The 24,887-nt window shown below is 32.6% G+C and overlaps 8 protein-coding genes across 8 annotated transcripts; 5 read left to right on the forward strand and 3 right to left on the reverse strand.

Moving 5' to 3' along the window:
• Positions 1-37: 37 nt before the first annotated feature.
• On the forward strand, positions 38-756 carry DFA_11882 (uncharacterized protein; the record flags this gene model as incomplete). The annotated part of the gene is made up of 2 exons (XM_004350775.1): positions 38-295; positions 367-756. The coding sequence occupies 2 exons, from the start codon at positions 38-40 to the stop codon at positions 754-756; spliced, it is 648 nt and encodes a 215-aa protein (XP_004350826.1).
• Positions 757-922: 166 nt separating this feature from the next.
• DFA_11883 (uncharacterized protein) lies at positions 923-1,720 on the forward strand (the record flags this gene model as incomplete). The annotated part of the gene is made up of 2 exons (XM_004350776.1): positions 923-1,210; positions 1,325-1,720. The coding sequence occupies 2 exons, from the start codon at positions 923-925 to the stop codon at positions 1,718-1,720; spliced, it is 684 nt and encodes a 227-aa protein (XP_004350827.1).
• Positions 1,721-1,879: 159 nt separating this feature from the next.
• Positions 1,880-2,572, forward strand: DFA_11884 (uncharacterized protein; the record flags this gene model as incomplete). Its single annotated transcript, XM_004350777.1, has 2 exons — positions 1,880-2,131; positions 2,210-2,572. The coding sequence occupies 2 exons, from the start codon at positions 1,880-1,882 to the stop codon at positions 2,570-2,572; spliced, it is 615 nt and encodes a 204-aa protein (XP_004350828.1).
• Positions 2,573-2,739: 167 nt separating this feature from the next.
• DFA_11885 (uncharacterized protein) lies at positions 2,740-3,452 on the forward strand (the record flags this gene model as incomplete). Its single annotated transcript, XM_004350778.1, has 2 exons — positions 2,740-3,006; positions 3,069-3,452. The coding sequence occupies 2 exons, from the start codon at positions 2,740-2,742 to the stop codon at positions 3,450-3,452; spliced, it is 651 nt and encodes a 216-aa protein (XP_004350829.1).
• Positions 3,453-3,524: 72 nt separating this feature from the next.
• pikA (phosphatidylinositol-4,5-diphosphate 3-kinase) lies at positions 3,525-8,149 on the reverse strand (the record flags this gene model as incomplete). Its single annotated transcript, XM_004350779.1, has 4 exons — positions 3,525-5,987; positions 6,057-6,307; positions 6,377-6,732; positions 6,798-8,149. The coding sequence occupies 4 exons, from the start codon at positions 8,147-8,149 to the stop codon at positions 3,525-3,527; spliced, it is 4,422 nt and encodes a 1,473-aa protein (XP_004350830.1).
• A 612-nt stretch (positions 8,150-8,761) lies between these two features.
• On the reverse strand, positions 8,762-9,413 carry ube2c (ubiquitin-conjugating enzyme E2; the record flags this gene model as incomplete). Its single annotated transcript, XM_004350780.1, has 2 exons — positions 8,762-9,220; positions 9,348-9,413. 2 exons carry the CDS (start codon positions 9,411-9,413, stop codon positions 8,762-8,764), a joined length of 525 nt encoding a protein of 174 aa, XP_004350831.1.
• Positions 9,414-9,734: 321 nt separating this feature from the next.
• DFA_11888 (uncharacterized protein) lies at positions 9,735-10,349 on the reverse strand (the record flags this gene model as incomplete). The annotated part of the gene is made up of 1 exon (XM_004350781.1): positions 9,735-10,349. One exon carries the CDS (start codon positions 10,347-10,349, stop codon positions 9,735-9,737), a length of 615 nt encoding a protein of 204 aa, XP_004350832.1.
• Positions 10,350-10,551: 202 nt separating this feature from the next.
• Positions 10,552-24,386, forward strand: DFA_11889 (putative ubiquitin-protein ligase; the record flags this gene model as incomplete). Its single annotated transcript, XM_004350782.1, has 6 exons — positions 10,552-10,580; positions 11,281-13,496; positions 13,567-14,161; positions 14,245-22,456; positions 22,524-22,789; positions 22,859-24,386. The coding sequence occupies 6 exons, from the start codon at positions 10,552-10,554 to the stop codon at positions 24,384-24,386; spliced, it is 12,846 nt and encodes a 4,281-aa protein (XP_004350833.1).
• Between the last annotated feature and the right edge of the window lie 501 nt (positions 24,387-24,887).

The raw sequence follows: 24,887 nt of genomic DNA on the forward strand, positions 1-24,887 counted from the left end.
ACCAAACCAAACAAATAATCTCTTTTTGTTGGAAAGAATGAATTGTTGTCCTAATAATGATTATCAACAAAGACAAAACGACTTATTGGTCCACCCATACAAGGGCAAGATTCAAACATCTTACAAGGTTATATTGGTTGGTAGTCCAAATGTTGGAAAATCAACGATTGTAGATAGATTAATTGGCAAACCTATCAATGCTCCATATACAACTCCTACCATTGGCATTGATTTTTCAAAGATCACAATACATATAGATCAATTACCAGTTAACATTTTGATTTGGAATGGTGATGTATGTAAACAAAAGGTATCTTTACAATATTTATTATGTTTAAAAATATTAATTATAATATTCATTTAAAGTCTGGACAAGCAAGATTTAAAAGTACACATCCACCATTATTTTATAGAGGAGCAGATTTTGTATTTTTGGTTTATGATTTAAATGGTTCAAATCAATCATATTTATATGATTCCTATAAAGAACATATTGAACAAAATCCACTCCTTGATCCTAAAACAAGTAGTGTTGTTATCATTGGAAACAAATTAGACCTTGTGCAACGATTCAGCTTTTTCAAAGATGGATCAATAACATCATTTGAAAAAGCTGAATCGTTTGCACAAGAAAAAGGATGTAGTTATTTCGCAGTCAGTGCCGTCAATGGTCAAAACTTTGAATTACTTCATGATCATTTATATAATAATATTAAACAAAAAATTGAAGAACAAAAGGAATTAATAAATAATTAAATAATAATAAAATATAATAAAACAATACCTTTGGGATGACTCTCTCTGTTTTCTAAAACTACTTGAGATTCTCTCTTGAAAAACTCATTCATTTAAACAGTAAAACCTAATGATCATGGTCAATTCATAATTTAAAAGATAGAAAGAAGAAGAAGAAGAAGAAATAATGGTTTGTGTAGATTGTACATTATCAACCAAGCAAATAGATCGAATTAGAACAAATCAAAACAATCAACACTTTGGTGGTATAGATGGTTGTAAATCTTCGTTTAAAGATAGATCAATGTTCAAGTTGATTTTACTCGGTGATCTTGATGCAGGAAAATCAACACTAGAGAAACGATTATCTGGTCAACCAGTCGATAGAATTGATTACACTTCAATATTCTCTCAATTCCAACTTGTATTAAATAATAATAGTCAACAACAAAAAACGATTGCTGTTTGGGATACTGTATGTCTATTTATACATCGATAAATAGATAGATTATAACTTTTGGATATCAATATCACTAACAAGTATATACTTGTATGGGTATTTATTTATATATTTAATGATATTTAATAGGCAGGACAAGAAAAATTTAATAGTATTCCACCATCATATTATAGAGGAGCAGATTTTGTATTATTGGTTTATAACATTGTTGGTTCATCAAAGAGTTTAATGTCTAGTTTGTCAATTTGGTTCGACTCTATACACAAATATCAATCTCAAGAGACTGACCCACCAAACATTATCATCATTGGCAATAAATTGGATCTAGTCAATAGCGAACAAGGCAAAGAGAGATCCATAACATTTGAACAAGCACAATCATTTGCCAACGAAAGAGGTTGTCAATACTTTGAAATTAGTGCTTTCAAAGGTGACAATTGTCAATCTATAAATGATTATATGATAGATTATATTCAACAAAAAATTATCATTGAAGAAGAGAGGGAGGAGGGTCTTGGAAAATAAATAAAGATGTCTTGCTTTCAAAAGATCATCCATTTCTTCAAAAAAGAGATATTTATATTCATAGAGAATAAAACCATGATGTTTTAAAACATCATCAAATCTATTGTCAATCAATTGATTGTAAAAGCAAGCATAAGCAACAACTAAACGAAAGAAGAAATGAGTAAAAGTACAAAAGATCAAGTTGAACAAATTCCAAAGGAAAAGAATTATTATGGTAGTCCACAATTCAAAGGTAGAACTCTATTCAAGGTGGCAATAGCAGGTGATATTGATACTGGTAAATCAACAATAGAGAAACAATTAACTGGTCAACCAGTAAATAATGCTCCCGGAGGTAGATATGCAGGTCACTCAAATCTTACACTCAATATAAACAAACAAGAGGTTAATGTTCATTTTTTTGATTCTGTATGTATTATATTAAAAGTTAATAATATTTGTTGTTGTTTTTGTTGTTGTGCTAACATATCTATCTATCTTTTATAGCTTGGACAAGAAAGATGTGGTAAACTTCCAACAGCCTATTATAGATCAGCAGATTTCATCTTTGTCGTCTATGATATTACATCAAATGTTTCATTTACCAATTTGGTTGGTTGGTTAGCTGCAGCACAACAACCACAAATAAGTACAGTCACACCCAATATCCTCATTATTGGTAATAAATTAGATCTAGTCAAAGATGGGTCTTCTGGAAGAGAGAGAGCCATCACATTTGAACAAGCACAAAAATTTGCCAATCAAAAAGGTTTACAGTATCTAGAGATTAGTGCATTCAAAGGTGATAATTGTCAATCTATTAAAGACCATCTAACTAATTACATTCAACAAAAAATGAATGAACAATAAAATTAAGAATATGGAATTAATAAATAATAATAAATTAAATTAAATTGTAAAAATCAAGATCATCAAAAATGACACAATTGCACAGGTCAAAAGCAAGCATGCTTATTAACACAACATAAAAATAATGGTGATCATTTAACAACTAAAAGAAAGAATAAGAAGAAGAAATGAGTTGTTTTGGTGGTTGGTTGAATAAAGAACAAGAACAAACAAGAATCCTAAAGGAAAAGAATTATTTTGGTAGTACTCTATTCAAAGGTAGAACCAACTTTAAATTAATATTGGTTGGAGATTTGGATAGTGGAAAGACAACGATAGAGAGAAGACTTGCTGGTGAAGCAGTATCTGAAACTTATGAACCGAGATGTTCAGAATTCTCTAATCTCATACTTCCAATCAATGATTATCAAATTAAGGTTTGTCTTTGGGATACTGTATGTAAAACTAAACCAACCTATTATTATCATTTATTAATTTATTCATTTTATTCATTTAGATGGGACAAGAAAGATTTGTAAATAGATTACCAACACCATATTATCGTGGATCAGATTTCATCTTTATGGTTTATGATATAACATCTTTGACTTCATTTACAAATTTATCTTTAAATTGGTTGAGTGCGGTGACACAACAACAAAAACAACAAGCCAATGTTAATTGTGTCACTCCCAATATTCTAATTATTGGTAATAAATTGGATCTATCAGATAAAAGAGTAGTATCATTTGAACAAGGGCAAACATTTGCACAAGAAAATGGTTGTGAATATTTAGAAATTAGTGCATTCAAAGGTGACAATTTCCAATCTTTAAAAGATCATATAATCAATTATATTCAACAAAAAATCAAAATAGAATCTGATAATTTAAATAAATAAGAGAGAGTAGTTTTTATTTTATATTTTGTTATATTTGTTTTGATTATTTGTTTTGATTTTAAATTTCAAAGTTTAATGAACTAATAAATGAACATAATTATTAACTTGAGTTGTTTTGGTAGTTAAACTTTCATGGATTAGACCAATGAATTTTTCACGAGCCTTTTCATCACTCAATTCCAACGAGAATGATTCTTGAAGATAATTTAAATCGTCCATGGATTGAAGTTCGGGGATACCTGTAGAGACCATCATGGCAAAGAGGTTCATAAAGAGTTTGGCGTGTCTTCTGAGAATGTTGTAGGCTGTGCAGCAATAGTTTACAAACTGTACAAACTTGGGACTCTCCTTGCCACCCATGACATAACAGAAATCGGGTGTAAAGACAAATGGAGCACGTTCTCTTTTGAATCCAAACTTTTTCTTGTAGTTGCCAAGGAAATGACCAAAATCAATGTGGAAGAGACGTCCCAACTTGGTGCACATGAGATTGTCGTTGTGACGATCACCAATACCGAGCACATAGGTGGCCACACAGTACCCGGCACACGAGAGGATAAACGTGTCGACGGCCTTTTGGTACTCGGCGTCGGTCTTGTTGTGCTCGTGCAGCCAGTTGGCAAGTGGGTCGAGCTTAAAGGCGGCGGTCGCGCCACCAGCCGTTTTTTGGATACGCGCGGTTGTTTCAGAGTTGAGAACGACCTCGATCATGCCAATCATGTCGCCAGTAGCAATACAGCCGTATGGCGAGAGCTTGAGATCGAGTCCCTCCTTTTGCCAGAGTTTATCCATCAAACGGATCATTTGTAGTGTCAACATGTCTTGACGCAAATCGTCACCAACCTTGAAGATGATTTCAATGGGTTCGGCACCCATATCAATATTGGTAAACGACAGTTTAAGTGGTAGTTTCTTTGAATCCATATACTTGCACTTGCTCGTGATAAGTCCGTTTGATTCAAAGCGTGGGTTGAGTGTGATCTGGAATCGCTTGGGCCAGTCAAATGCCTCGAGTTCCCTGATCATCACCTCGCGACGATCCTGGTCTTTAAGAGGTTTGATCTTTTTGGCAACTTCGGTCAATCCGTCAATCACCTGTATTTGACGCAGCAACTCCTGACGGTGCGTACCACACGAGTGTAAATACGACTCGAGGTAAAGTCCGAATCGCTCAGCAACACCTTCGACATGCAAGTCTGACTTGAGGTACCAAAAGAATGAATGACCAATCGAGCGGTTGAGAATGGCCTTGCGGAGGAGGAACCGTGCCAACATATTGTCATGGTACGGCTCGACCTTTAGAATCTGAATGAGTTGTAGTAAAATGTCGAGCAACTCTTCTTCGGGCAAGTCATCGAGACAGCTAACAGCATACTCGCGTACGTTTCTGTCAGCATGTTTGGCGTCGAGTAGCTCGAGTGCATCGTACGCCTTGAGACGTGGCCAACGGTCAATAAACGAGTGAATCTCGTCGACACAGGCTGGGTTGTTCCATGGTACACTGAGCATGAGACGTGGAAGTACCTGTGGGAACAACATGGCATAGTGACGAAGTGCCCACAATTGTTGGTACTTTTCGTGTGCCATCTCTGACAATGGATCGAGTTTGATAACATACTCGAAAAAGTCACGCATGTCCTTTGAGTTGATGGTAGGTGGTTCAACATTGGGTACATGATGATTGATGGAAGGAAAGATGACTGGCAATGCAAATTGCTCAAACTCTATAAACAGCGAGACGGCAGTCGAGCTCTGAGAGTTGGCAACACACGTTGCTATTGGATTGGCTACATCATCTGGCCACAACTTTAACTCTAGTATACCATTTCGAAGTTGATAGTTGTAATCACACAATGTAAGGTTAACCCATCCAATTGGGAAATCTTTCTTTAAATCTGGTTCCATTTCATTGTTGTTATTAGTCGATGAAGAAGAAGATGATGAAGATGAGGATGAAGTTGTAGAGGAAGAAGAGGATTTAGTTGCATACAAACTAATGCAAAGTCGAGTCTCTTTTGGTAAATTGGAATAATCCATATTTGTAAAAATAACCTGTTCATTCCATTGAACATTAAGTGTTGAAATATTTGTAGATGAAGTAGATGATGATAGTGAAGAATTTGATTGTACATTATTATTATTAGTATTGTTATTATTTTGATTATTATTATTAGTATCTAGATCTTTTAAAGATAAACTACTATTTGTATGTAGTAAAGTAGGAGGAGAAGAAGAGGATGATGAATTTAATGATACATTATTATTATTAAAGAATGAAGGTGGGATGATTGGTTCAATGCCAGTAGATGTTTGGCCCAAACATTCCAAACCATGATAAAGTGACATGGATACAATGACTGAGATATTATCATCATCCTTGTTTAAATAGGATGTTGGAATATTATATGCACCCAAAACCTTAATCTTTAATGGTTTCTTTATATCTCTAATCAATATATGTGTCAAATCTTCCCAATGTAATGATTTTGATGAATATTGTCCAACTTCAAAATTAATTGGTAATTCTGGTGCAAACTAAAAGATAAAGAAATAATTAAGTAAAAAATATATCTATTTGGGTTTATATTATCTTTTTATATTTACATTAAATCTTTGCTTAAAAGGTGGAACATCCAATTCAATTTTTGGACGTTGAATTAATACTAGTTGAGTTTTAGTTCCTTGTAATATACATTTACGAATATATTCAAATGTTTTAAGGTCATGAGGACCATGAACATAATCTGAACATCCCATTACTTTTAATATAAAATCACTAGATGTTACATTTGGTAAATGTTTTGAATAATTTTTAAAAAATAATCTTTCTAAAAATAAATCTGCTGTTTCTCCGCCTATAAAAAGAAATAAATAAATAAATATATTAGTAAACTATTTAAAATATATTTATATATTACACATACTTTCCAATTCTAAAGTTTTAGTAACTTGAAGTATAGGTAAAAATACAGAAATTAATATTTTTCCAGGAACAAAAGGTAAAGGTAAAGGTGAAAGTCTAACAGAGAGTGAATGACAAACTGCACCTTTGATATCACCCAACAGATCATATCTTAATCTTGCAGCAACTCTTCTAAACGAATCTACTTCTTCACCTTTCCAACTAGTTGATTTTGGTAAAATCTTTGTTATAATTTCATAATCTGCTCCCGACAACTCCTCCTTTGGATGTGCATCATAATAATTTGATTTTTCTACCAATTTTAATTTTGGTATTAATGATCTTGCTCTTTTTTCTAATATATATTCACATTTGTTACTGGTAAAAGGTTAAAATAATAAGTATAAAAAAAGAAATGTATAAATTATTATTTGAATATTTACAGAGAAAGAGATTTTTCCAAAGGACGATTTTCAATATCCATAATTAAATAAGAATCTGATTCAAATTTTTTAATTTTAACTGTACCATTGTTGTTGTTGTTGTTGTCTTTTGTATCTGGTGATAGAGATTGTTGTGATTGTTGTGATTGTTGTTGTTGTTGTTTTGAAAGTTGAATACGTTGTGATTCCAAAACTTGCATTAATTTCTCTTTGACAGATTCAACTGTTTCATTTCCTTTACATGGTAAAGAGACTGATGATTGATTTGGAAGGATGAATTGAATTTGGAAAGATGCTTGAAGAGCTTTCATTCTAAGTGCTGTTGTTGTATTCATCATCATCATCGATGAAGAAGAAGAAGAACCAACTGGTGGTGATGAAGACAAGAATGAAGAGTTGGAAGAGGAAGAAGAGGATGATTGGTTGTTTGAACGATCAGGAGTAGATGATGAAAAGTGTTCTATGGATACAATCTCCTTGCCAGTGTTGGAAAGGATGATATTTTTGAGATATTGTTTACAGTCGGATGAAATGGCAAGAGGTGGTAGAGTGGGTTTGGCCACCACCGCAACAGGCGACACTGATAAATAGTTTTGTAGATTAAATGTATTTGCCTCTTTAAACGATGGTAATGATTTATCATCACGTCTACGTCTACCAATAATCTTACTACTTGCTTTTGACGAAGAAGTAGTACTAGTACTTGAAGTAGTAGTACTTATAGTTGTACTAACTACAGCAGCAGCAGCATTTGAATCACCTGAATCATTCTTTTTCCATGGTGTAGTAGAACTCGTAGTGTTGTTTGGTGAAGAAGTAGAAGAGGAGGAATTGAGAATAGAGGAAACAGTTATGACATCATCCTTTTTACGACCATAGAGACGTTCACGTAGTTCATCTTGAGTACTTGACAATTCAATGTCGTCTAGTTGAATGACACGCTCTCGACGGGTCATTTCAAAGTCTGCCTTTTTGCGTTCATTCTCCTTTTTGAGGTATGCGATTCGTTCGACGATCGATTGATGTGTATGAGGGTTGATCTTTGTAAACGATGCAGTGTCGGGTGTCTGAAACTTGGCAGATATCTCCTTGACCAATCCTTTCTTTTCCAAGACCAACAACGATCGATCATACTTTTTAGATTGTGCCAATGCATGAAACTCTAGTTTCTTTGTCTTGTAGATTTGTTTCAATTCTTCATCTCCACTACTACTATCAGTACTTGAATTTAACTTTGGTGACTGTTGTTGTTGTTGTTGTGTTGATCCATTCTCTTCATTCTTACTACTACTACTTGTATTATTATTGTTGTTATTTATCATCTCTAAAGATGTAGTAGGTTTTGGTGTCATTTACACACAATACTCTATTATAATACTCTATTCTTTTCTCTTTCTTTAAATAAATAATAAATAATAACAAATAATAAATAAATAATGTACAAATGTAGGTAGATAAAGATAGATAGTATATATATATAGTAGTTTATGTTTGTGTGTGTGCTAAGAGAGAGTACAATGAAAAAACTAAGGGTAGCAAAGCTAAAGAGGTCAAAGAGGGGGTTGAAAGCAAAGGGGTGCAAAAAAATCTAATGATTGGTGCTTCATTAAAAAAAACAAAAAAAAGCTCATGTCAACGCCATCGATCCAATTCCCCCATCTTTTTTGTTTTGGATTGTCGTCGTCATCGGATGTATTATTATTTGATGAATCTAGATGTTTTTGCAAAATGATCAACAAATAATATTATTTATTTATTTATTTAATTTGGGGGATAAAAGATATTAATTATTAATATTAATGTATCTATCACACAATTTACACTGAAGTAATGGTGATTATTAAATTAATTAATTATGGATGGGGATGATTGATTAATTATTATTATTATAATTGTTTTAGTTATATATAACTATACGTATCGGTTTGGTGTCGGTTGTTTTTGATTTGTTATTTTGTTTTTGTTTATACAGTGATTGAAGGAGTAGAGGTGGTATTGGAGGTGGAAGAAGTGTCGGTGATGGTACGACCGGTAGCTTCTTGGTACTTTTTCAACAATACCTTTTTGTATTCGACTTGGTTGTCCCAGATAGAGGCGGCATAAGAGTTTAGAGGTGATTCATTGTTTGGTTCACCCAACAATGATTGGATGGACAGTAGCAGCGTTCTGACATTGTAGACTGGTGTCCACTTGTCTTTGAGAATATCGAGACAGATGTTACCCTGTACATCGACGTTGGGGTGGAAACAAGCAGTCTCAAACTTGACAACAGGTGGCTTGAATGGATAATCGGTTGGGAATTGCAATGACATCTTGTACTCTAAATTCTCATACACTGTTCCTGATGCTCCTTGAATCGTTCCCACCCAATTAAATATATTATCACTATTTGGGAATGCTGATATTCCTGTTATTCCTGCCATCTAAAAAGAAAGAATCAAACAAGAAATAGATCAATCGATCAATCAATCAATCAAACAAACAAACAAAAGTAATGATATTAATATTGATCAAGCAAGATGTATCTACATCTCTCTATCTCTAACATACCATAAGACCCATCAACTCGGACTGTAGACGTTTAGTAACTGAATGTGAATCTGTCTTTTGTGCCATCTTTTATAAACTACTATTAACTAACTAACTAACTAACTCTACAACTTAAAATGAATGACTATTTATAAAACACACTGCTGAGCAAAGCAAAGACAAACAAAGATAGGTGAATTGAGATGAAATTCATGTTTTTAAAACTTGGCGCCAACAATATTGTTAATATTAGTATTGTACAATACAATGTTACCAAAGATGGATGGCAACCGTTGTGGATGTTGAGAAATAAATAATATTAATATTATTTGTTTGTTTATTTGTTTGTTTGTTATTTATTATTATTATTATTACAAATACTTCTATTTATTTTGTTTGTTTGTTTGTTTAGGTAACTTTTTTAGTAGTTGATCTATTTCTAATATTTGGATGTTCTTGTTGAGCTCCATTCTCTTCATCTGAATCTTCTTCATCAGAATAGACAACTTTGTTCTTTGGTAAAGGTTTTCTTGGTGTATTGTTTTGACTGAGCCAAGTATTGATTGGTTTGAGTAGGTCAGTTGCCATTTCACGCTTAAAGTAGAGTGTGTCGGTGAGCTTGATGTCTAGGTTATCGACGGTATTGAGAGCCAACTTGAACAGTTTCTTCTTTTGATGCAACTCTTCGACAATGACACACGATGCACAACGATCGAGATCGATGACTATCTCGTTGCCAGGAGCACCTCTGATCACTTCGATGATGTTTCTATAGGCGATCGATACACGGTTGTTCACACTGTCAAACAGTACACGATACTCGTCACGTACATTCAACAGTCCGATGAGCATAAACATAAAGAGAAACATAAACTTGCCCAACCAAATGAACCATTCATCGGTCTGATGTATGATAAATGGTACCAGTCCAACCAATGATATCATGAATCCTAATCCCCATTCTTTAGCTCTGTCACTGTGATCAAGTACTAATCTACCTTTTTTATTCTCTGTTATTTTCATTATAATTTAGCAAGTATGTAAGTAAGTAAGTAACTTGTTAAATTATAAATATTTAAAAAATAAAAAAGAAGAAGAGGAAGAGGAAGAAGAAAACAACCACACACATCATCCTCCTCTTTTAATATTATTAAAATAAATAAAAGTGGTCTACTCCACTTATTTTTTAATCATCCATCATTCTTGAAAAACTTGTTATATAAATATGACTAGAGATAATAATAAATATTATTTGTATTTGTATTTGTATATGTATATGTTTTGATCGATTAGATTAATGGGGTTAGGGTTGATAGAACACACGAATCTTGAATCATCCAAATTTCATCGATTGGGTGTTTAGGCCAATGGGATATCTTTGAACCCAAAATATATTATTGATGAAAATATCTTTGTTTTCATTAAAAGTGGGTCCACGCAACAAGGTCTGTTTTCCACCATGGTGAACTTGAACAGCATACTTGGTTTGTTTCTTTAAACCAGAAGTTCATCAAAGATAGAGAGATAGGTAGTGTCGTTTATTATTACTTGATAGTACAACAAACAAACACACTTTTGATTTAATTAAAAAAAAGTTCACACAACACACTTTATTCATCATCATCAATCAACCAACCAAACACACACAAAGTTAGTTTATCTTTATCTTTATTATTTTTTTTTTTTTTGTATATCTATTGATTGATCAATGACCCTCCAATTATAAATCATATATTTAAATATAATATTTAGTGTAGTAATAGTAATACAACAAACTAGTCTTCTTTAGTAGTAGCCATGGGAAACCATTTAGCAAAAGAAAGGATTGATCTGTCACCTAGAACTTTAACTTTGACAAGGTATGATACACTCTCTCTTTATACTATTCCTCCTCTAATATATATATATATATTTACCTATTTACCTATTTACCTATTTACCTATATTTTTTTAGTGTTGATGATAAAGTATGGTTAGGAATACCAGAAGAGAATCTATTCAATGATTCATTTACGATTGAAAAGTATTATATGCTGCAAAGCAAGCCATTATCCAACTTTAGAGATGCCGATCATTTCAAGTCGATAGAGTTGCTCGAGGACTCTTTCTTTCCCTCTTACAAGGATCGCTATCTAGGCGACGAAGAGATCTTTCAATCAGATGGCAGTAGTGATTCTAAATCTGATTCAACTACAACAACGAATCAACCAAACTCATCTCAACAACAACAACAACAACAAGTATCTACACCAAGAGAACAAAATACTAAACCATCAGTACCAACATCTGCTTCAACCATGTCACTTGGAAATACACAACCTCCTCCTACTCCTCTTCCTCATCTTATTGTCCCTAATAATAATACTACAAATCAATCAAATAATAGAAATAATAATAATAATAATAATAGTGGTAATAGACAAAGATCAGGTAGTAATGCTACAATAAATGTAAATAATAATAATAGAGTATCAAACCAGAATAATAATAATAATAATACAAGAAATAGAAATTCAACAACTCAACCAAACAATAATAATAATAATCCTCTTCCATCCACTTCATCCAATACATCATCATCATCATCTGTTCCTCCTGTTACTTCTACTTCTACTACAACAAATTCAACACAACAAAATAATAATTCCTCTTCTTCTTCTTCTACTACCGCTTCTACTTCTACTACTTCTCAAGAATTAAAAAATAATTTAATTAATAATAATAGTTTATATACAAGATATAATGAAGAATTAAAGAATAGACAATCAATACCAGTATATTTGATTGATGAAGATCCATTTCATACGCACGAAATAACGACACAGTTGTTGTTGGAGGATTTGTATACACAATCCAATGTAAATTCCGCATACTATAGTACACTACTTCAAAAGCGTTTGGCCATTCTAAAGAGAATTCATTTGGCACTTAAACGAGAGATTGCTCGTAAAAAGCTCTACGACTCTGTCTATCACTCCAAAGCCAAGACTCGCACGAAAAAGGTTCACACTCCACCCGTATCCATTCGAATAGCGTGTCGATTGTTTATCACTACGTTGCAAGAACAAGTCTTTGAACAACGCATCTCGTTGCCAACTCTTAAATCATTCAACTCTATGATTCGTGACTTGCCACCCCTTTCCATGGCCGGTGAACCAATTGATTGTATCGATAGTCTCACCAAATGGCTTTTATCGGCCATTGCCACCAATGTGGTCACTGTTAAACGAGAGGCTATGGAATCATTAATCTCACTGGGTCTCTCCCAAGGTTCACTCAGTGCTATCCTCTTTTCCCTATCTCTAATTATAATGCCTGAAAAAATTAATCAACCAATTACTCCTTCTCATAATATTAATAATATTAATAGTAATAGTAATAATAGTATACGTAAATCTTCTGAAAAACAAACCGATAATAATAATCCTTCATCAAATTCATCATCATCATCTTTAGAAAAGATAGATGTTTCAATTTCAACATTAAGACTTGTACCATTTATAAGACAATTGGAACAATGGAAAGTAGATTTACCATTGAGCCCGCTGTCAAGAGATTTATTATTTTCAACTTGGCCAATTTTATGGAATAATATGGCCGAGGAGACTGATGATTCATTGGCCTTTTTATCATTACCCAATTCTAATATTGCAACAATTGCATCGGATGGTGAATACATTTACATTCACGATACTTGTGGTTTGGCCAAGATTGGTACTGGGTACAATGGGACACATCAAGGTCGTGTCTATGCCAGAGACCCCAATTGGTTCCCAAAAGAAAAGGGGTGGATGGCAGTCATTGGAACACACATTTACTATCGATCACCATCGACCGAACCCTATTCACTCTATGTAATTGACGCAATGAACCTTCAAGTGTTGGGTGGTGTCAAGCAAGATGGCACTGGAACCTTTCCAAGTACAAATAACCTCACTCTTCCATTTGGTCCGGAAACTACTCAATCAACTGTCGACGAAAGTATATTCCTCACACCTCACTATCAAATTACCACTCGTTCACCAATGTTTACCGATGGTCGTTATCTCTATATCCTTTCACTTCAAAGATTTCATAGTTATAATAACAAACAATTTATTGTTGATATTTATGATCCTCAATCTCAATTTAATCATATTAAAAGAATTGAATTAAGATATCCTGATACTGGTAAATAGAAAAAAATAGAAAAAAAAAAAAAGTAAAAAGAAATATTAATTTTTTTATATTTTTTTTTTAGATATAAATGAAGGATTAGTATTAAATCCAATGATATTAGAATTTGGATCATTTTATACAAATGGACATTATTTAATGGTAGTGATACCGCCATCATTGGGATCTGAAATATTTTATGAATCCAAAGTATTTGTTTGTAGAGCATTTAGTTTGAGTGATGGTACATTGGTTGGCAATTATGGTCTTGAAAATCAACCAATTGGTTTGGCTTCTTGTTATGATTATCTAAACAATGTAGTTTGGAATTATTCAAGTAGTGAATCTGAAATTGGAAAATATGGTAATGAAGGTTTTGGGCCAAAACATAATTTCCCTTCAATTGTAAAATTACAAAATTCAAACAAGTCATCAACAACAACAACAACGAATCAAACTAATCAACCGCAACAACAAAGTCAATCAAATCAAGTTGGAGGTAATAATTCAAGTATAAATACATCAGTAGTTGAAATTGATGATAATTATGGTATGGAACCAAAACAAGTTGTATCAACTATTCTTGGTATATTGTCTCGTTTGGCAGTTGATTATATGCCTTCTGCTTCTGAAGAATCTTCAACTATTCATCATCTTTATAAATTAAATGAATCTTATAGGTAGGTTAAAAAACAAAAAATAACTCATATCAAATACAATTAAAACTTTTTTATTAATTTTCTTTTCCTTTTTTTTTTTAAAGTGTGGAAGTAAATTTTAGTACATTTTCACAATTATATTCAATTTTAAAACATTATCAAAGTCAATTAAGAATTGGATATTCTGTTACATCACCAAAAACAATAGATATACTTAGATGCATCATTTATTGTTTGAGGTTATTAAAAGTCAATTTATTTAGATTGACGAGCAACATTCGATCATTGGAAAGTTCAACTCAACCAGTTCAAGATGCATCAAGGGATTCGCTACTAAAATGCATTGACCAAACCTTTTTACATCAACTCAGAGATTTGTTGCTTGGTTTTATCATTGATGGCATTGAAGGATCAACCAATGAAATTGCCGAATTTCATACCATCATTGAGGAGTCTTGTGAAGTATTGACAATTGGTTTGGATCTATTCTATCCAACTAGTTTAAACAAGGCAAACTTTGTTTTTAATTTATTAGAACAAGTTATGAATCAAAGACAAAATCAATCAACGCAAACCCAATCGACTGTCAAGACAAATAATATGAAATCTAATCAACAAAATAGAGGATATTCAATGTTATTAAATAGTGTATTATCATTATTGGCAAATCATCCAAATGCATCATTTTTTTCGTTGCCTCCACTTTGCTCAGAATTGCCATCACCATTTAGTTTATTTAATTTGGAAACACCAGATAATGGAGCTGGTGAACATCGTCCATTTGACCCAATGAATTTATTTGTACCAATCATAACTCATTTGATTGTAGAAGCACAGGCTACCATCCCCAAACAATCCATTCCACAGCTGTCACGTCAAGATTCCAGTCAACAACATCTTGGATTCTCATTGTATAGTAGTGCACCACCTCCACCTCTTTCAAACAGTTCACCGGCGATGCGACTATTATTGGCAGTCCAAAAAGACCTCATTCTTCGTGTAGAAAATTCCATCGTTGGAACTGATGCACCTAGTCAAGCTCTTGTAGCCTATAGTAGATTGTTGATGGACAAGTGCAAGGAACTGTTATTGGCAGTATTGGATTCAGACCCACAACCACATCGTAGTAATCATCAATCGATTCTATTGACTGATTTCAAGTCTTCAGTAGTTGGTGCTTTACTTCCTTCATTGATCCATTCACTCTTTTTATTTAGTTATCATATTTGGTTGGCAAAAGAGTTACTTCCGTCACTTGTACAATTGATTGGAGTCGTGGATCGTGTTAATCGTCGTCTACCAAAACTTCTTAATCGACCCGAACTTGGTAGACAACCACTTCAAAAGCGTAGTTCATTTGTAGAGGGACCGATTCGTATCAGTGAATCACCTCATCCATACCATCCATTTATGAATAGTCGCCAGTTGGTGTCTATTCCCAATGCCGTCTTTTTGTCACTTGTATTTGACGAGCGTAGTTGTACTAGTTCAAACGAGGATATGCTACAGATTTACGAGTCTGCCGATTCAAAGGAACCACTTGACCAATTCTATCTATCACAATGGCCCAAACGTAGAGTGTTGGTTCCAGGTGACACTGTCGTGTTTCAATTTGTGTCGGGTGGTATCAACCCCCAGACACCATACGCTCACTGGGGCTATAGATGCAATATCATTGGTCATATGCCCAACAGTGACAAGACTAGTCTGCCATGGTCTGCTCATCTCGAAAAGACCATGTGTTGCTTGGCCGGTCGGTTTTCATCGTGTCTGATTAGTGGCGACCCTGTCACTGAACTCGAACGTCAAAACAAGAGTATTCTCGAGAGTGCACTGTTTAGTGGTGGTTGTGAAGAAGAGTATGTTTCACATGTACTCTTTAGCACACCACAACAAGATAATAGCAATAGTAATCAATCTCATCCACATCCTCATCCACAACCACAACCACAACCATATCCATCGTCTGAATTTTCAACCAACCCATCTACTAGAGCGATTCAACGATTTTGTGTATCGTTGGCACGTAGAAATGGTGAAGTTTATAGTCAAACATTGTCAGACTTTATGTGGCAACATGTAACTGGTGAAAGACGTGCATCATCGCTTGTAGTGACCAAGGGAACCATTAGAATGGCTCAACAAGCCGTCATTGCATCGCTACTCAAACACTTGAATCTTGGTGAATTGGCCATTCAATTTACATTTGAACTCATTCAACACCGACAATTTATAGAAAATGATACCGATCCAAAAGATTGTATTATTAAACCACCACAAGTATTGATTGATGTTTGGCGTACATCTTACCAAATTCGTAATGCAATCATTCAAAAACATCAAGAAAATCAAGTACTAAATAATACAGTGGTCATCAATTCAGCCGAAGAAGAATCTGTTAAACGTCGTAGTGTAGATTTTAAAACTCATGCTACCCTTAGAGAAACTATTTATAAGGATATTACAGATCAAGTCACAGAAAAATCAATGTTTTTATTAGAACTTGATTATGCTATCGATCAAAATGAAAATAATAATATTAATAATAATAATAATTCTTCATCTTCTTCTTCTCTTAATGCAAAACAAACAGAATTATTAAATTTGATTACTAGATTTGTAGTATCAAATGTATCATTGGAAGATATGAAGAGAATATTGGTGTCGCGTAGAAGTAGAGCATTTACAAGATCGATTGGATTACAAGCAATGAGAGATATTTTACGTTGTGCATCTGATCATTCAATGAAACAAGAAGTATTATGTTTTATTGGACCTGCACTACGAAACAGTGGATTGGTTAGAAGAAGAGCACCACCATTTCATTATTTGGATCATCTTTATGGATGTGGTAGTAGATTACTTTTGGATATTAAAAAGAATTTTAGAGCTCTCATGGAAGATATTGCTATGCTCTTGCAAGATACCAATTCAGATCATACACTCAAATATTATGCATTGGATGCATTTACTCTAAACTTTACATCTGAAGATGCCGACCTATTGACTAGTATAGATATTTTCAACAAGATTAATAATTTAATGACAACCGATTCTATTTGGGGAGGTCTATGGTCAAGTTCATCAGTTGGACTGTCCAACCCTACAGGATCAAATCCCGCTGGCATTTTATTACATAGCCAAAGTTCAAGTTCAATTGGTAGTGCTGGTAGTGGTGGAGGAAGTAATCTTTTTAGTAGTAGTGCAATGATTGAAGAAGAGAAAATGGAAAGAGAAAAATTAAAACAAACTGCCAAAGCATTGTTTAAATTCCTTGGTCTTATTTGTGTTGACAATCAAATAGCTTCTAGCAACAATAACAACAAAAGTTTGGATACACTGCGAGACTCTTTTTTCCATTTTATGGAAACTCAATTAGAAAGTAGTTTATTGTTTCTGTCGGAACAAAACAAAACTTATTGGTATGGTTGTGATTTACCTCTTGGTGGTATGAACTCACCTTCGTCACCAGAATCAACATCACCACCAAATAATCAACAACAAAAGAATCGTAGATTACTCCGAGGTGGAGAAAGAAGTTTATTCAATTATGACTTTTCAGAAGGTCTATCTTTACTCTATATCCTTTCTGCTTTCAATTCAGTTAAACAAAGATTAACTTCACCAAGTTTTATTAATATTTTCTATAGTATATTACAAGTTGGTGATGAATCTCAAAGAAAATTAACTCTTAGAATATTTAGAAGAATTTTACCTTTTACATCTCCTTCAAAATTAATTTTAAAAAATCAAAATAATCAAAATAATCAAAATAATAATAATTCCAACAAAAATACTATTAATAATAATAATAATCTTAATAATAATATTGGAATATCAAGAATGAATGATTCAAAATCATTGTTGACATTATTATTTGATATAATTGGAGCAATAAGTTATTGGGGATGTTCAAGTGATTTATTGGAAACATCAAAATATTTGGATCCAAGATTCTTTATTACAAGTAGCAACTATAATTTATTCTTTAGTTCCAATTATAGTACCAAATTGGATTCAACTCATTCATTTTTCTCCATCTTCGATAAATCTATTGTTTTACCAACTTGTTGGGATGGAAAAACAACAACCAACATTGGTTCAACAAGGTTTTCAGATGATTCAAGAACTGTCACCTACCAACCAAATCCAACCAATCTCTCAACAAATCCCTCTGACAATTTTGTATTTATAAAAAGTGATGAATTTATACCAGATTCATTACCAATTTTCTATTTTGAAATCAAAATTGAAAGTGATAATGCACATTGTGTAGTTGGATTGTTTCCAGTAGAGGAGATATCACAACTGAAAACCTTAAAGGAATGGAAACATGGATATGGATACAATGGAAAGGATGGACATAAATTGTGTCATCGGTTGGGAGCTATTAGATCAAGAGCCTATGCAAACTCTTTTACTAGAAATGATATTGTTGGATGTGGATGGAATCGTAAAGATGGAAAGATCTTTTTCACAAAGAATGGAAAGTATTTGGGTGCTGCCTTTAAAAATGTAATCTATGGAGATTTGGTACCGGTCGTAATGATTGAAAGTGGTGTATCTGTTTCTTGCAACTTTGGACACAATGCATCATTCAACTATGATGTTGCATCTTTGACATCATCCCATTTGGAATCTGCCATTTCAGAAAGAAACCTCCCATCCATGGCATTGTGTTATGTATCTGAAGTAGTTTCACTTGTCAGACTATTGCTTCGTACTGAATCTTGGCGTATTGCTATTCAACGTCATATTGAAGAAGGTCTTAGATTGTTACCATCAACCATTGTACAAGTACCACCAACAGATCAACAAAAAGACAGTCACGGTGGTAAAGTTGGACCAACTATACAATCTCTATTGTCTGTATTTTCAGTTATTACATTGTTGGCAGGTCATCTTGATGGATTATGGACAGGATCACGTGTCTCTATTGAATTGGCAGCTGGTATCTATGAAAAGGGTACCATTGTCGACTATTCACAACTTTCAAATCAAGCAACCGTCCTATTGGATTCAAATATCGATCGTCTATATCGTACAACTCATCCTCTTGGTGTCATTAAACCAATCTCTGAAGTCACTATTGATTTCTCTCAATTCCTACCTCCTCATTCATCCATTATAAATTTATTATCAATTTTCCTTCGTCCAACTATCAATGAAAAGGAACATACAAATAATAACGATAGTAATAATAATAATAATAATAATAATAATAATAGTAATGCTTCTCAATTATCATTATTATTTAGAACAAATCAAAGAAATATTTATCTATTTATAAAATCTAGAGCAATGAAAGTAATGGGATCATTGTTAAAGTATTCAGAATGTACAAGATATACACTGGAAGAAATGTTGGTTCCAGTATTGGTAGAATTTGCACTTGGTAGACCAATACAATTCCTTGATGAACCAAAAATTGATACAATGGAAAGATTTTCTTTTCTTTTAAAAGAAAGAATTTATTCAAATTCTTTTAAATCTTTTCTTTATGGAAATAATCAAAACATTCAAAACAATCAAAAGTCAAATAATAATAATAATAATAGTAATAATAATCAAATTGAATCATCAGAAGAATATGGTACTATAACAGAAGTAGAATTTGATGATGATAATGATATGATTGATATTGAAGAATTTGATGAAATTGCAATGTTGGATGGTGATGAAGATGATTCATTGGATAGTATAAAAGATGAAAAAAAGGAAAAGAAATCTTCAACAACAGTGACAAGTCTAAATCCAAATTTAGAAGATGAAGATACAACAGTAGGAGAAGATGAAGAAAATGTTGTCGAGGATGAAATTGTTGAAGGTATTCAAGGTAAAAGAATACCATGGTTGGAATTACAAGTTGGAATGTCAGTTTTGGTTGCAAAAAGAGAAAAACTTGGACTATGTAGAAGTAATTGGACCGTTGAAATGGATCGTATTATTGGGCAGGTTGGAATTATCAAATCGATTGATAAAAAACATAAACAAGTATTGGTAACCTTTATCGATGAAGAAATCTTTTCACTAGTCGATTGGTGGTTGTGTTGTGAAATTTTTATCTATCCCCCCTCGACAGATAAATCATCCAAACATCCATTGTTATCAATTGATAAATATTCTCAATCTCAATTGGTTCATTTGGATGCATCTTGTGAATTGGCTCTATCCATTTTATTCTCTAGACAAGCTCTCATCTCTTTATTGGTTTCTATACCAAGTAGTCAAAAGATTAGTTATGCTTCCTTTGGTGGTGCAAAAAATTTAATCTATATCCTAAAGTTGACTCTTCACACCTCTTTACTTGGTAATAGTACAACCAATGGTAAATCTAGATTAAATAATAATCTTTCAATGATTTATAGTAGTGGAATGAAAAATATTAATAATAATAGTACTATGGATCATCTTCAATTATTACAACAAAAATTAACTTTATTATTGATACAAGAAAATAATAATAATGGAAATAATAGTAATAATAATACTAGTACTTCATCAGAATTGGAACAATTATCAAATGAACTTTTAAATTCATTATCATCTTCAACTTCAAGTATTTCTTCTCTCAACAGTAGTCTTGATGGTAAAGACAACAAAGATTTAATCATTAATAATAATAATAATAATTCTTCTTCTTCTTCTTCTTCTTCTTCTTCTTCTAATAATAATTCTAAATGGAAAAGTTATAAACCACCAACAAAACAACAACTGTCAATTTCAACATCTACTTTATTAAATAATGAACCATTAAAGAATGGATTTTTAATGAAACAACAAAAGATATTAAAACTTTGGAAAAGAGTATGGGTTGTACTGTCTGGAGATACATTATTTTATTATAAATCAAATCCAATCAATCAAAACAGTAGTAATAATACAATTGCATCTTCAACAATGACATTAATTGGATCAATAGATTTAAGAGATATAGTATCAGTTACACAAGTAAATATAATGAAACAACCGACCAAGATTATATTTACAGTTAAAAAGGAATTTTGTTTTCAAGTTACCGTGGCATCCAACAAGACACATTTATTTCAAGCAAAGAGTCAGGAAGAATTGAATGAATGGTTACAAATTATCAATAGTGCATGTATATCTAGTGCAGCATTTAGATCCAAATCCAATACACTATCATCCAATTCGTTGGTAGAAGTATTGGTAAAAGAAAGTGCAGCACAACTACGAGATACAGCTCACGAACCAATTCAACAATTGGTAGAAGAATCTGCCCACCCCTATCCAATTGGAACCAAATCTAAAAAGATTATTCGTATCGATGGTGCATTGGCATTGTTGGTAGTTTTTGACCCAAGAACTGCAACTGAACCTGGTAGTGGTAGACTTGGTTTTTATTATGATCCATGTTGTACAGATTATATTGGATCGTATAGTGGTAAATCATTTGCCCCCACACTGGTTCAATCTTGTCAATTTTGGATGGTTCAACATAATGAAGGTTCAAACAACTCTGAATGGGGTTTTAAATTTACTGTCACCCCCATTAGACTTAGAACAAGTGACATCTCACTCTTGCCTCGACCAAGTTTTGAATTTGCATGTTTTCTTTTGGATTGGATACTTCAATTGGATGGATCATTTTTTACAACCAAATATCCAAATCTATTTTCATTGGATCTTGTCGATCTTTTAATGACTCATATAGATGGTAATCAACCATTTGATCGTAAACTTAAAGTCATTACATTTTTAACTAGAATCTTGGCAAAACAAAGAGATTCAAATCAAACCATCAATATTAATAGTAAAATTGAAAATCTCCGCGAGGAAATGTTTAAATTGGTCAAATTGGAACAACAATCCAATTTAATTTCTCAATACCTCCAAAGATTAATTGAATTGGTTATTCAATATGAATTAAATCTTGATCACAACAATCAAATATTACAACAACAACAAACTACATTGCTTCAATCAAATCAAACAAATAATCCATATATTAATAATAATCTTGTTCAACAACCAACCAATGATCAAGATGAAAGTAAATCTTGGTTTTATCGTACACTTGCAAGTTATCGTGTCATTAGAAGATTGGTTCAAGGTAAAGGATTCTCTAGAGAATTTATTAAAGAATCTTTTCGTGATACAAGAAACAAAATGGCCGTCGACTCTCCTCATCCTTATCCTCCAAATGTTCGTGTTACTGCCAATGTTTTAATACCTCGTGCCTCTAGCTTAAAGATTGAATTTGATCAAAAATCAAAAACTCAAAATTATGTAGATTATTTAATGTTTTCAAAATCTACTCCTGGTGGTGATGATTTAGGTTTTTTTACTGGCGATGTAAATATTTAATAGAAAAGAAAAAGATAGAATCTTTTATTAATCATTTATTTTTATTTTTTCTTAGTTTCCAAATCAACCAATAATAATTCAAGGAGATAGATTTATTTGGTCATTTTTTTCAGATTCAAGTGAAGGAGAATGGGGATTTAGATTTTATGTATCACCAATATTTAATGAAGAAATTCAAAAGGAAAATGAAATTCAATATGATCAAGAAATTGAATATTTATTATCTCATCCTTTTACTTGGAATCATTATATGGATTTAGAATTGGTTAAATTTATTAATACTCTTTGTGAAAAATTAAAAAAAACTCCTTCTCAATTAATGTAAATAGAAAATAGAAATAATAATAATAATAATATTAGATTTTATTAACATTTTCTTTTTTTCTATAGATTTGAACAATGTTGTATTACAGAATATTTAATATTATATCCAATGTTGTATGAATTAAAAGACGTATATATATTGGGTTTAAGATTTAATATATTAAAACATTTTAATGAATGTTGTAAAACATTTATACAATATATTGATCAAAGAGGAGTATGTGAAGATTGGTCAATTGCCTATCAATTATCAAGTCTAAGAGGATTATTATTTTATGATGAAAAAATGGAATTATTTATGGATTCTCTCAAACCTTCTCAATCTCTTTGTAAAAGACCATTCCTTTCACTTAATCGTCATCAAAATATTCAAGATCAAAACAACAACAATAATTTATCCTCTTCCTCTTCATCTTCTGTACCCTTGTTGGATTCATTATTTATACAAACATTTAAACAAATTTATTATTTGGAACCAAGTAAATTAAGATTTAATGATAGAGCATGGGAAGTTAAATTGGAAAGAGAAGGAGCAAGAGATGCAGGAGGACCATATAGAGAAACAATGACACAAATTGTATCTGAATTGTCAAGTTTGGAAATGAATTTGTTTTTGCCATGTCAAAATGCTCAAGGAGATGTTGCATTTAATCGTGACAAGTTGGTACCAAACTCTAGTCAAACTTCCTCCCATTCATTGGCGCTATACGAATTTATTGGTCGTTTAATTGGTATTGCCATTAGAACTAGAAATTGTATTGAACTCTCTTTTCCTTCACTCTTTTGGAAGAGTTTAGTTTCTGCCAAAATAGACCGTCAAGATTTGGAAGCAATTGACAAGTATACAGTAAACATTTTGGAAATGATCAATCATAACGGTAGCAGTAGAAATTCAATAGATCAAGAAGCTTTTGGTGATTTATTCCAATCTTTTACAGCCAAATCTATCGACAATACAGTGGTAGAATTATTACATGAAGGTAGAAATATACCTGTAACTTGGCATAATAGATTTGAATATGCTAGATTACTCGAGCTATACAAGATGAATGAATTTAAATTACAAATGGATGCAATTATACGTGGTGTATCATTAATTGTACCACTTCATTTGTTGAATATATTTACTTGGCAAGAATTGGAACTTAGTGTATGTGGAATGCCAGGTCTAGATATCAAATTACTCAAACGTCATACTCGCTATTGTGGTCTCTCTGCAAATGAACCACGTGTACAATGGTTTTGGAAAACACTCGAATCATTCTCTTCAGAAGAACAAACACTCTTTCTTAGATTTGTTTGGGGTCGTTCTCGTCTACCACCTTCAAACGAATTTAACATTCAATTCCAGTTGCAAGTCTTTTTAAGAGATTCTGGTCAATTTTATGACGACGAATACAATGAAGGTGAAAGAATGGCCATGTCTATGATGCACGAAAATCAAGATGAATACTTGCCAGAGGCTCAAACTTGTTTCTTTACCCTCTCCCTACCAAATTATAGTTCGGCCGATGTAATGAAGGAAAAACTATTATATGCAATCACTACTTGTCGTGATATTGATGCTGATTTTATTGTTATTCCAAATGTTTAAAAATAAATTAAATTTAAATCAAATCAAATTAAATCATAAAGAAATTGATTCTTTTATGATTATATATATATATCTTTCTCAAAGATTGTAATTACTATTGCATCGACAAGCAAGCAAGCAAGCAATCAATCAATCAACCAATCATGACAGCACAACATGTCTGAACTTGCAACACACGCTCTGCTGCTGCCTAGTGCACTCGTTTGTTAGAGTAACTTGTGTCAGTGTGTGACAGACACCCAATGAACATCAATTTTAATTGGGTGGGTTGATTACATTCCCCCCTTTTTAGTCAAACTCGTTTAAGACAACATACAGACTGTGAGACATGAACCCCACCCACAAACTCATCATCATCCAGCAATGAAAATTAATTATGCGTATTAGATTTATATAAACCCCCCACTAACTAATATTAAAAATATTTAAATAATTAAAGAGTGTTTCTTGGTATACCCTAACCAACCTGCTCTCTCTCTCTCTCTCTCTCATACTCTTTAT

This window comes from Cavenderia fasciculata (genome assembly GCF_000203815.1).
Source record: "Cavenderia fasciculata unplaced genomic scaffold Scf_EUAJFUG02HR96I-5, whole genome shotgun sequence".
Taxonomy (NCBI): Eukaryota; Evosea; class Eumycetozoa; order Acytosteliales; family Cavenderiaceae; genus Cavenderia; species Cavenderia fasciculata.